At 32.8% G+C, this 13,002-nt stretch overlaps 1 protein-coding gene across 1 annotated transcript; it reads left to right on the forward strand.

Annotated features, from left to right (window-relative positions):
* The first annotated feature begins 556 nt into the window (after positions 1-556).
* On the forward strand, positions 557-10,650 carry LOC132713882 (fibulin-1-like). Its single transcript, XM_060696587.1, has 7 exons — positions 557-716; positions 7,648-7,851; positions 8,475-8,600; positions 8,747-8,842; positions 9,626-9,748; positions 9,981-10,100; positions 10,481-10,650. The coding sequence occupies exons 1-7, from the start codon at positions 557-559 to the stop codon at positions 10,648-10,650; spliced, it is 999 nt and encodes a 332-aa protein (XP_060552570.1).
* Positions 10,651-13,002: the final 2,352 nt, after the last annotated feature.

Raw genomic sequence — 13,002 nt, forward strand, 5'->3', positions numbered from 1 at the left:
AATGATAGGAAAAATTCCCACAAAAATGTTACAGGTTGTTATAAGCGTTACAGCGTAGCCCTTTAAAATGGACAGAAATCGGAATTGATACGGTTACATAGATGTTACAAGGTTTTTACATAGTTGTTACAGCATTGTTACAAATGTTCCAAGAGTTGAGAATAAAATGATAATTTCACACAAAAATGTTACAAATGTTACAGGTTGTTACAAGTGTTACAGCGTAGCCCTTTAAAATGGGCAAAAACTGGAATTGATACTGTAACACAGATATAACAAGGTTGTAACATACTTGTTACATCATTGTTATAAATATGTATATTTTGAAAACTGTAACAAGATACCAAAAAACAAAGCTTTTGTGAAATAAGAATGATAGTATTTTGAGGCATAATTGGACGAAATTAAATTTACTACTATATACTCGAATGACCTTGGCATTTAAAGTTATTTACCTTAACACATTATTTGTAAACATATTTGGATCAAACTATTTCCCTTTTACAATCATTATAATGATTTTTTATAATAATAATAACTCGTTTACGTCATCGATATGCTCTTCCCGCAGAATGATCTTCAGTGTCGGGAACAGAAAGAAATTGCAAGTTACGAGGTCGGAGCTCAAGGCCGGTTGCTCGAGTACTTCGAAGCCCAGTTTCCTGATTGTGTCCTGTGTTTTCTTCTGGAACCAACCAGTGCTGGTGTCAAACATGGTCGGAACACTATTAGAGCTTGAACCCATGATCAGCGGGCTGAGAGGCAGACACCTTAACCACTAGGCCACCTTTCCCCTAATTCTTGTTATGATGAGTTAATATGCAATTAGTATCCCAAAATATTTCGTACTTTTATGAACTCTCATAATGCATATACGACTTTGTAGCAAATTATAAGGGGATAACCTGTTTTAAAAATATAATGATATTGGAAAACGCTCTAAAAGTAGATAAAAAGTCTTTAAATAACCTGTATATGTCAACAAAATGGTAAATAAAATATTTATCAAATAGTGTTAGATAAGAAGATTGAGATAAATGGCTTTTTCTGTTTAAAAGGTTTATATATAATATCTATTTAACGCAGCGTTTACAAGCACATGACAGGTAACTGGCACAGTCCAAGAGATTATACGTTAATACAGATAAAGAATATATATATATCTGTACGTGGGGAAATTATTCAGAATGTCTAACCAATCGCATGCTATCTGTTATCGTAGAAACATTTTTTCTATTCAACACTTTAGCATGTTTAAGCATTAAATTTTAGATTTTTCAAAATATGGCTGATAAAAAAGAGTAGTCTATTATTTTTATCTAAGTACACAAGCACGGATGTCAATATTGATAAATTCTTCTAAGGCGACCAAATAAAACTATGTCAAGGTTTTTGAATTAAAAAAATGAAATGAACGCAAATTTCGTATATCTTTTATAAAGCCGCCCGGTCTCGAGGAGAGGACCACATAAGGATGTTGCAGCTCCTCGGACTAGCATTGATTGTGACCACGGCATGTAAGTTGTATTTTATGATTATTCATTTTATAAAGAGATACATGTAGCACTTAAACCACATAGAAAAAGTTTTTAAATTCGTAATTTGAAAATAATAGAAATAGAAGTATAGAAATCTGAGAGCAATGAAGATTTTGTTTGATTCAGACTGTTCCTGACAAATTATGAAATATATCAATTTATTAGTCTCACCAATGTACACAGTTAAATACATATAAAATAAATCAGTCAATGTACATTGCAATTTTTTAAGATTAATATGGGACTAAAAAGTTTAACTTCTAGTTACCTATCAAATCTTAGATATCCTTGCTAATTGGAACTTGACATGCAAACCCTTGTTAAAAGGAATCTACTTATATAAATATCTATAAGTAAATTAAAAGCATAGGGTATCAAGGGATCTTAAAATTTCAATAAAATAATCATAGAATCAAGTCACATTTCATCAAATCAGGTTCAATTTTTTTGCACATGCATTTTCCTATTTGTATATCTTAAACACAAAATAGTCATTTGAGACAAATGTGTATTGTGTGAATGTAATCATATTCTGTTCTGTATGTTAAACTTAATTTGGCAGTTAAAACACAATATCTGCAATAGTGCAAATATATCGTACTTTATCAATGTCTGAGGAGGTTTAGACAATACAGTTGTAACGTATTGAATAGTATATTTACAATAACATGATTTTCATCTTCCACCACGGTTTGATAATAGCCACACAATCTTTGTTCAACTGGCATACCATTGCGGATAACTGTAACCGTGTCATACGGACTGTTGCCAAAATACCCCTATCTGACTTTTTTAATACTATTTTACAATATTTTTAAATTTCAAAGATATCCAGCAAAATATATATCCAACCAATATCGCCATAAACAAGCATTTGGTGTATATATCCTTACATTAAAAATATATTGCGCATCTCTATTCTACACAGCATTGATAATACAAGACAATGTATCACAACAACATTCAGATAATGCATATAATTATTATTATTATGTGCAATCTGATTAAAATCAGCGCCTAAAAAACGCTGCGCTTTTGGATCTTACTTCCACCTCTAGGCAGTCACCTTCTCGTGGTCTTTCAAACAACCAATCACTGGCGAACATTCATAATTTTGGTAGCGATGCGAAACCCTAATTTAACCCTTGAAATACCAATACTGAGTTGGTAATTTCCACCATTTCTAGAACAAACATAACGTTGTCCATATAGCCGACAGGTAAACTAGCAAAGCAATTTTGCCCAATAAAAATTGAATTTATTATTTCAAGTAAATTTGTTAAAAATATTTAAAACATTTATTTTCTAACAAAAAGTCAACAATTTTTTTTAACTTCCATTGATAACAGTATTTTGATACTTCTTCTAATGCCTATCTGTAGAAACCGGTTTGATTGCATGGCTAAAATAGCTTTATCGGGTAATCCGAATTACAAAGAAGGCGAAACATATACGGTGGGCAACTTAAGTCAGATTGTGCACATGTGATATCTGGTATTATAGTTGATTCATACGTGTTTATATTTATCACACACCCGTGCCGATTTTGCGACTCCGTAAATATGGTATTGCACGGCCGTGCATATATTTTGACGTGACGTCATTAGCGTTATACAGACGCGCTAAATGTTAGCGTTATACTATAGGCGCGTCAATGAAAAATGACTCTTATTTCACTTTAAATGGTCTTTATTTTGGGCATGTGATAAATAGAATATTAAATTCGTGTAGGTTCATTACTAAATTTATTGCACTCGTTGAATGAATAATATTATGCTCGCCAGAGGCGCGTGCAATAAATTCAGTATTGAACTTACACTCATTCAATATCCGCTATATACTTAATGAAAGATACACCCATATGCTTTAGTTTTATCAATAAACATTACTTGTATCATAGTTTGGGGACCTTTCTGATGAAAATGTGTCAGAGTTAAATCGTATACATTTACATGCACAGTGCGTTAACTGGAGTGCAGGTATTAGTTACCCGCACTCCAGAGCATGCCCGTTGATTGGTTCATTTTTGCTGGGGCTTACTTATTGTGACGGAAGAGAAAGGGAAAGCGACAGAAATTTCATATTCAGATGTTCGTTCATTGGTTATTTTTTGTGGGGTTTCATATTGTGGTATCAGGGAACGTGTTTGTATGTTTGACTATGATACAAAGGAGAAAGAACATCAAAACACTCGGCAATCTGATTTATACTCGGGGGCTACGCCCCTATGGAGGGCGATCGTTGCCAAAATTCCAGACATGTAATGTGTTCCTTTTGAAAACTACTTTTGAAAATGCGAACATGTATGTCTAGCATTTTTTATTGTATTCGTGCACAGCAAATGATATGCCTCTTAATCTAATCTTTTAATTGAAGGCACCCGCTTTTAAATAACAAGTTTACATGTAAATCTTAACAACTGACCTAACAATGAGAACAACAACATATTTACAAGTTCGTATCTTACATTGCATATAATACATAAGCATGTTTATACACTTGTAGGTATCTATCTGAAGCTGAAAAATACAAATGAAATGTAAAACTCGAATACAGAAAATATAATTTAACAAAACGTATTTCCAGTCGTAGAACTACAACAGTACGTTTACACATAACATGTTTAAAATGACAAAACTAGATTCACAAAGTTAAACGATTTTAAGTCATGCATGACGCCCCGCCCCTCTCTGAGTATTTACGATCTTCTATTACGGAAATGCACGGACAGGTATAATACCCGTCGACTCTCCTATTTCTCAATAAAGTGAAGGAAAACACGGCGTCCATTCTAACTTTTTTTTTCATTTTATAAAAAGTCAAATATTTTTGGTATCAAATGAAAGATTACTCCATAAGCTTTCTATGAGTGCCTCGGAAATAGAAATGAATTAAATAGATGTATTGAAATTTTTGTTTCAAAATTTATCATTTTTTCACTTGAAAATAACACTCTCGAATTGGTAAGAAAAACACGGCGTTCCCTCCAAACTTTTTTTTATTCCGTAATCAATTTTGATAATTTTGGATTGAAATAAAAGTGTGTTACATACGCTTTATGATATATATATGATTATATAATGCCTAAAAATAAAAATGAATTAAATCAAAATGAATTAACTTTTCGTTTAAAAGTTCATCTTGTTACTTTCTGTAAAATAGAGAAATTAATAAACCCTAAAGAACGCTCAAAACGACAAAATTGAGAATGTTGCAGGCTCGGTTTGATTGAGCCTGTTCATGGACGGTAATGGAAAGAGCAAGTTAACGTCCACGCCCCTAGCACCGGCTTAAGTAAAATTCAACATGAACTGGTACAATTTTGAATTTTAAAACATCCACAGATGTGTTAATATGGCGATTATCATGGAACCTTCAATGTGACACGTAAGTGCCATACCGTGAAAAACGGCATATGGTCCCCAAGTAAAAAAATCAACACACACTCTGAAATTCAGTAAGAGAAACATGGCGCCCTACTTACTTTTTTATTTCTTGGTCAATTTTGATAATTTTAGACTCAAGTAAAAGAATTCTTTATGAACTTTCTATTGATGCCTTAAAAATGAAAATTAATTACGTAGAAGTATTAAAAAATTTGTTTCAAACTTATCGTTGTGAATTTTTTCTCTCTTAAAACCACACTCATATATTCGGGGAAAAAATCACGTCGCTTCCTTTAGATACTTTATTCAAAAAAGCAAATGAATATTGAATGAAAGTTAAGACCATAAGCTTTGAACAAGTTTATTAAAAATTTGGAAACAAAGTGATCCCTCGGCGGAAGCATTAATCACAACAAAATTACATAAGAATTGCAGACTCGGTTTGATTGAGTCTGTACATGAGGGATTATGAACGAGTGCTACATCCCTCACGCCCCCTAGCACCGGATTGAACGGTACTCAATTCTCAACACTTAATAGCGCTGGCATCGATCAGAAAAATATAACAACACTGAAGTGAAGTACGGGGCAACTTTTTACAGCTGCCACACGGCACTTGACACCTGCTGCTGTGAAGTAAAAAAATCTTGAAACAAAGTGATCCCTCGGAAGCATTAATCACAACAAAATTACATAAGAATTGCAGACTCGGTTTGATTGATTCTGTACATGAGGGATAATGAACAAGTGCAAAAAGTTTTTATTCATACTGAAAATACCTTATTAAAGATTGTACATATATGCTACGGATAAGTATTTTCTTGATTTCGGAAAGGAAATCTCGGTGGCCGCTTTAAAATCCTATTTTAGCAAATACTTGCATAGTTTTTGTTGAAAATGAAATTTGTGCCCATACATTTTTCAATGATACCAATTAAAATATTGGATGGTTTTTAGATTATCAATAAAAAAATTATAAAATTACTCCCTTGAAGTTGGTCATTTTCCCCAAAAAAATTCCAAATCGCCGATGTTTCTCAGGAATATATGATGAACAAGATCAACAAGGAAAGGCGGCTTTCAATGAACGCAACCCCACATGACCCAGCAACAAGAACAAGTGGCAAGGAGCCCAGGCGGACCCCAAACAAAGCACAGGACAGGGCACTAGGCAGAGCACGGACAGGCTAATCACTAAAATGATAAATAATTTGTAACTGATAAGAACACGATGTTAAATAATAAGTTAATGCATAAGTTATCTTCATCATAAATGGTAATATCAGCAATTTTCAAGTGATGTTGCTAGTGACAAAACTGTTGTAACAAATGTAACAAATATATGTTATGAAAAATGCCGTATGTTGTCCTTCAGTTTTATTTAGAAATATGGGAGAGGCGCCGTTTTAAATAGAAGTTCGTAAATACTCCGAGAGGGGCGGGGCGTTATGCTTGACTTAAAATCGTTTAACTTTGTGAATCTACTTTTGTCATTTTAAACATGTTACTGTGTTAACGTACTCTTGTAGTTCTACAACTGGTAACAGGTTTTCTTAAACTCTATTTTCTGTATTTAAGATTTTTTTTTATTTGTATATTTCAGATCTATAAGTGTGCAAACATGCATATGTATTGCATGCAATGTAAGATACGAACTTGTAAATTTGTTGTCGTTTTATATATGTAAACTTGTTATATAAAGGCGGGAACTTTCAATTAAAAGATTAGATTTAGAGGCATATTATGTGCTATGCACGGGTACAATAAAAATGGTAGGCATACAAGTTCGCATTTTCAAAAGTCATTTTAAAAAGGAACACTTTACATGTCTGGAATTTTGGCAACGAACGCCCTCCATACGCCCCCACGTGCAAATCAGATAGTCTCGTGTTTCGATGCTTTTTCTATTACTAATATTCCTTGGGCAGTCTGAGCCACATTTTAGTAGTAATAGAATAATCTAGATGTTCGGTCAATACAATACCAAGATATTTATACTGTGTAACATCACGTATTCTAACTTATAATCTATGAGTAGGTCTAGAAATTGTAGAATGTTGGAGTTAGGTGGATTAACAGTAATGAAGATCATGTCTCATACTTTGAAGGTCAAATAAACTTTTGTCAACATCATCGGCATATAACAGGATTGGTTTATAAAATTTACACCGATGAGGAACATAACGTTTCTTCTTTAACCAGTAATTATTTGCTAAAGAACTAAAAAACAATATTGACTTGAAACATCTCAAACCTTTGTTTCTCTGTGTTTTGGTAAAAATGTTTATATCTTTTGCGACAACAAGTGTTTGATTGCTTCATAACAACCACCCGCTAAAAGCGTTTCTGAGTGTGTGTGTGTGTGTGTGTGATGGTGCGTGTGGTGGTGCGTGCGTGTGTGTGTGTCAATGACATACATTTACCTTTACTTGCCATCGTTTATGACCACTCAAAATATGTTCATAATATGTTTAGTTTCAAATTTATATTCTTTTCATATCAGTAAAAAACATTACCTTTCGTATCGGAGGCATTTTTATATCTCACACGCTCAAAGATTCTGTCTAAAATTACTTCTTGTCAGTGTCACATTTTTTGGTATTGAACAAAGGCATATTATACAAAGGTATTATAAATCTATTTTAACCCTATTAGATTCCATAATTTCATGTCTTAATTCAAAATATATAGATCAAACTAAGATTTAATGTATTCCTTTGTAGTTTGTTGTAGTTGGGAGTCATGGAGTCAATGCAGCCGTTCATGTGGTGGCGGCAGTCAAACTCGTTACGGATATTGTGGTATTTGGTGGGGACGGCATTCCGAGACGCAAAGTAGGACATGCAATGAATTTTGCTACAATAGCGGCTCCTTTTACGGGGGTCATTGTCACTGCAGTGCTTGGAGATCAGGATCATGTTGTCAAAGTAAATAAAATATTTCCAACAATATGTATTAAGTGCTTCTCAATTGTACAGTTTGGTTTTTTTTCATAATATTAAAAAATAAATAAGCAACAACAACAAAGCAGTATAATTTATCAGCACCTTACTCTTTGCTTGGAAAATTGTAGCTGAGCAGTTAACAGGAAGGTTTTCACCTCCGTTTTGGATACGAATAGGTTTAAGAATAAAAAAGTTTTAACTCTTAACATTTTTAGTAAAACATAAATATTTTCTACTCCTATATAATAGCAAAATAGACGACTATGAACGAATTACTTTATTTAAATGTGTTCAGGTAATATTACTCAAACGCGATGCGTTCAAAGTGGCGCCGAAACTGTTTAGCAACTCATAACACTTCATGTCATTTTGTTAATACAGATAATTTAAATGTAAAAATTGTTTCCTCTATTATCATTTGAAGAAGGATTGTATTGAGTTCATTCATGGTTTTATCTTTTTGCAATAACAATTATACTGTCAGCATGTCCTGATATCATTCCGGTAAATATGAATACATGTGCGACCATAAAAAACAATTTAGTTTTATATGTAATTAAATATTTTAAAGAGCAATTAAAGTTTTACAAAATAATTTTTTGAAGCTTGCAGACATATAAACATTGCCCAATGTAAACATGGCAAACAAGACTGTGGCGGAAGTCCTGACAACATAAAATGTACAGAGTGCGAGAGATACTACGTACCTGCAGGCTATGGACATGGATGTAGTAAGTACACATTCTATTGGGATCCTCTAGATACATAAGCACTAACTGGTAGAAAATAAATAAATAAAATAAATATTAAAATGATTTAAATTAAGATTAAAACTTTCATTTTATATGATAATATTACATATGTTATGACTTTGCAGAGAGATGCCAGCATAATTATGTTGTCGATAGGGGTGTACCAAAATGTGCATGCAAAGATGGCTTTAAGCTCTCTTCAAATGGATATTCATGTTTTGGTAATGTTATTTTCTTTTTGTATGAAAAGACCATTTCTATCAATTTAAATGATAACAAAGCGCAAATAAAAAATGAGGATGACAAACAAAAGTACATTTGTAAAATGGAAAAATAAATTCTTAAAATATATTTAATCGCCCAACAAGTCAAATTTAAAAGAAAAATTGCCGGCTTGGTTTGATTGAGCTTGCTCATTGTTAGTAGTAATTAGTAATAAGTGCAAGCTACTGTCCGACAGCGTCGTATATCACCGACCTACTTAACACTTAAACTTGAAAGACTGAGGTTAAATTTGGAAACATCCGCAGATGTATTCATGGCATATTTTAAGCAAAACGTTCGTCTACGAAAAGCTGCATATATTGCCCAAGTAAATTAATACACGTGTGCTGAAAATAAAACAAATGACAAAACTAAAAAGAATGAAATTTTGAAGAAGATTGGAGTAAATGAAGCCTACATATCATAGACGGACGTAAAAATATAAAAATAAGAAGAATGCAATATATCCTAAGGGTAATTGCACTGTATGCAAGGTTGAATAGAATAAACAGAAACAAAAAACAACAACAAACAATAAACACCACAAATACAATAATAATGGCAATTAACGATAACATATGATTTTCTTTACGGAACGAGTTTTAAGAATTAATTTCCAGTGTGTTTTTATCAAACATATAATGTACTGGCATCTTGGAATATTATTAAAACATGCCTTGATCAGTTAAATCATAATATGGAATCTAATGCTGAAATTATACTATCTATCTGTTGTTTAGATGTAGATGAATGTGTCGTTGGCAACTCACATTGTAACCAAATATGTTCAAATACTGTTGGATCCTTCAAATGCTCCTGCAGACAAGGCTACACCCTCGATTCTGACGGTCAAACATGTTCTGGTAATTATAATTAAAAAAAGTGTTTAGTGAAGACAAAAGGAAATGACTGTAGTGTTTTTGTTTGTATTTTGAATTGGCGTTTCATTTTTCATTTGTTTTCAGTATGTTTTTGTAAATACTTAATGGTTTTTCAGTTTGTTTTGTAATTTCTCTTTGTTATCGTTTCTGTCCGTGAAAGGATTGCTTGGAGATGAGATGAAAACATAAACTACTTTTATGAATGACCTTATAGATATAGACGAGTGCCTAACTGGAGTGGCAAAATGTGAACAGAAATGTATCAACTTGCCGGGCTCCTATAGTTGTTCTTGTCGTCCAGGATTTACATTATTGCCCAATGGCTCTTGTACAGGTATGCTCGATAAAAAATAAACGATTTTGTATTCGAACACGTAAACCACTGTAATGCATCTCGCGTGTATGTTAATCTTAAATTTAGTTGTTGCAATGGCTATCGTCTTGATAAAATTTTATCAAATTTCGAAATCACATCAGAACGTTGCATTACCGTCTTGGATCTCATGCTTAAAATATATATGCGTCGTCCTAAAGAGTTAAAATCATCATACGCTTTGTATATTTACTGTAAAATTAATAGCGTAATGTTTGTAAGTTCAAACAAACATCATTTTAATCAAATAATGATCTTTACAGACATCCTATTATACATGTACTTATTTTTACTCAAACTATAGATTGTTTTTTTTTTTGTTATTTCCTTGCTTTTTGTAGATATAAATGAATGCAGCAGAAACAATGGCGGTTGCATGCAAAATTGCGTAAACGAACCAGGATCATTCCATTGTGAATGCCGCGACGGATTCAGACTGGAGTCACAACAATTGTCATGTGTCGGTAAATATAACTTTAAAGCACTTAACATTGTCAGCTGGAGTGATTGATTTGCACCTGGAACGGAAAGGGAAGCGTGACTCAAATGGCTTAATATCATAAGCAAATATGATAAAATTACAGTTATTGGTGCTCACGTCATGAATTGTCCTTATTCTGTCTGGGTTGTTGTGACACTTGTGCTGAAGATGACGACTGCCTCGCTTAATGATTACCTTTTTGACCTATTTCTACAACCGAAACGATCAGTTGTGTACTGAATTCCGCATAACATTCACAAAACATGCAATTTATATGTCAATGTTAAGTGTATCTTAGACCAGTTTTTGTTTTTAGATATTGATGAATGTAGCGAAGGAACATCAAGGTGTTCGCAAACATGCCGAAATGTACACGGATCATATACATGTAGTTGCAGTCAAGGTTTCAGTCTTAAAACTGATAAATATACTTGCGATGGTAAGCCAAAGTTATGCTTATTTGATGTTGTCATTCAAATTCAATTTCTTTCACAGTAGCTTACTAATATATTCCCGAAGATCAATTAGGATATAACAGGTCAATATTATTAAATGCCATTTATATAAAGTGTACTTTGTAATCATATGTTATATTTGTAATATATTTGTAACACCACTTACATGCATTTGTTTAAGATACTGATGATTGCATCGGCGTTATATGTCAAAATGGAGGATCATGTCTTGACAACATTGGTTCTTTCACGTGTTCATGCAAGAAAGGTTTTACAGGGAGGAATTGTGAAAATGGTAACTGCAAAAATATTTCAACTTTGTTTCGTTTTAGACTGTTTGTTTGAGAAGAGAGATTTTAAACTTACACTATAAATGATCTTGTAATTTCTCTTTTCAATTTAAGCTATAACACAGCACAAACAATGCATAACGTCCTCTTTGAAGAGTATTCAAATAGGCTTGAAGTACTATCATTTGCATTGAAACTAAGAGGCGTAAGTTCATACCCCAGATGGGTTAACTTTTGTATTCTTTCAGCATCATTTATGTGTCTTTGAGATCCCCCTTTTTGTATAGTAAAATTGTTTACTTTTTATTTCATAATTATAATAGGCATTTATTGGTTTAAAAGAATGCTGAATAACAAATATGGTGACATTTCCGCATATTTCCAAAGTCTAATAAAATAAAAACGACACGGTAAAAGTATGAGATACTTTATAAAATCAACCAATTATTTTGAAGGAACTTAAGTAAAATTTGAAGACAGCATCACTTAGGCTGTCTTAGGACTAAAATGGTCAAACAAGTGTTTAAATTGGGTGGGGCAGGGTAACGTATTTCATACGTAATTTATATTAGAAACAATCATATTTCTTGGGAGAGTTGTTAGCTGAATGGTACAATGGTGTATAATGTGTTTATCTTATCTTAAGACAGAAAGTCATAAGGGTGATATTTTAGATTATTATGAGTTTCCTCATATCTGAACAAGTGGCGATCTATGGTCCAAGCTATAATGGTACATTATTATTTGTTTTAAAAAAAGCGTCTTTGTAACTGACCTATGTTGTCAATTATTACAATTCCTTATATATTGAGGGAGACTTTAACTTGATACACTGTTTTGGTCAATTGTGTTGAGATGTGCACCCATGGCCGAGTGGTTTAATGTCGCTTACTTCTAAGCACTTGCCGTAACCACTGTTATTTTCAATCCCGCCAGGGACTCTGAATTCGTTCATTTGGGGAAGCTACCCGGCGAGCAATTAGATCATCGCTGGTTCCGTTCTACTTAGGTGCCCTGAGGTCTTCCTTTACTAGTAAAACTGAAAAAACGCCATATTACATTAATTGCGTTGGAACGTTGACGAAAAGCCCAACCTAACAATTACATCGAGATAATCTTGCCACTTCAAATAAAAGATTTTTGATTAACAGTTTAACAACATCAAAACCCATATCGTATGAAGAAGCATGAACTCATTTAAGTTTTTGTTTTTCTTAAATTTAAGATTTCCCTTTTTTGTTTAGTTATCATACATTTTAACAAAATAAAAATATCTTAGATATAGATGAGTGTGAGGGTTTTCTACATGGTGGATGTGAAGACAAGTGCGTTAATACTATCGGGTCTTTCCGGTGTGAATGCACTGGCAATACAACTCTGAACAATGATGGTATCTCTTGTACAGGTATAAACTAAAATAAACCGTTATTTTGTAAACTATTCAGTAATAAACCGACTACATTGTTATAATCATCATCTAATTTTGTTTGATTCACAGTATTAACAAAAGGGTGACAGAGATTAATAAGTAATAGAAAGAGAACCGAAACACTATCTGTTTGTGTTAGCTGTGGTTAAATGAGATGTACAAATGATTTGAGGAAGAATGTAAACAATTTAAAAGCATGTATACATCG

Source organism: Ruditapes philippinarum, unplaced genomic scaffold (genome assembly GCF_026571515.1).
Source record: "Ruditapes philippinarum isolate M1 unplaced genomic scaffold, ASM2657151v2 ctg1913_1_1_1_1, whole genome shotgun sequence".
In the NCBI taxonomy this organism is placed as follows: domain Eukaryota; kingdom Metazoa; phylum Mollusca; class Bivalvia; order Venerida; family Veneridae; genus Ruditapes; species Ruditapes philippinarum.

What these genes read in the sequence shown, in the direction of transcription:
- LOC132713882 (XM_060696587.1), top strand. Translation starts at nt 557, where the DNA reads ATGCTCTTCCCGCAGAATGATCTTCAGTGTCGGGAACAGAAAGAAATT. An exon ending in CAGTGCTGGTGTCAAACATG is followed by an intron (nt 717 to 7,647) that starts GTCGGAACACTA and finishes ATTCCTTTGTAG; the next exon opens with TTTGTTGTAGTTGGGAGTCA. An exon ending in ATCAGGATCATGTTGTCAAA is followed by an intron (nt 7,852 to 8,474) that starts GTAAATAAAATA and finishes AATTTTTTGAAG; the next exon opens with CTTGCAGACATATAAACATT.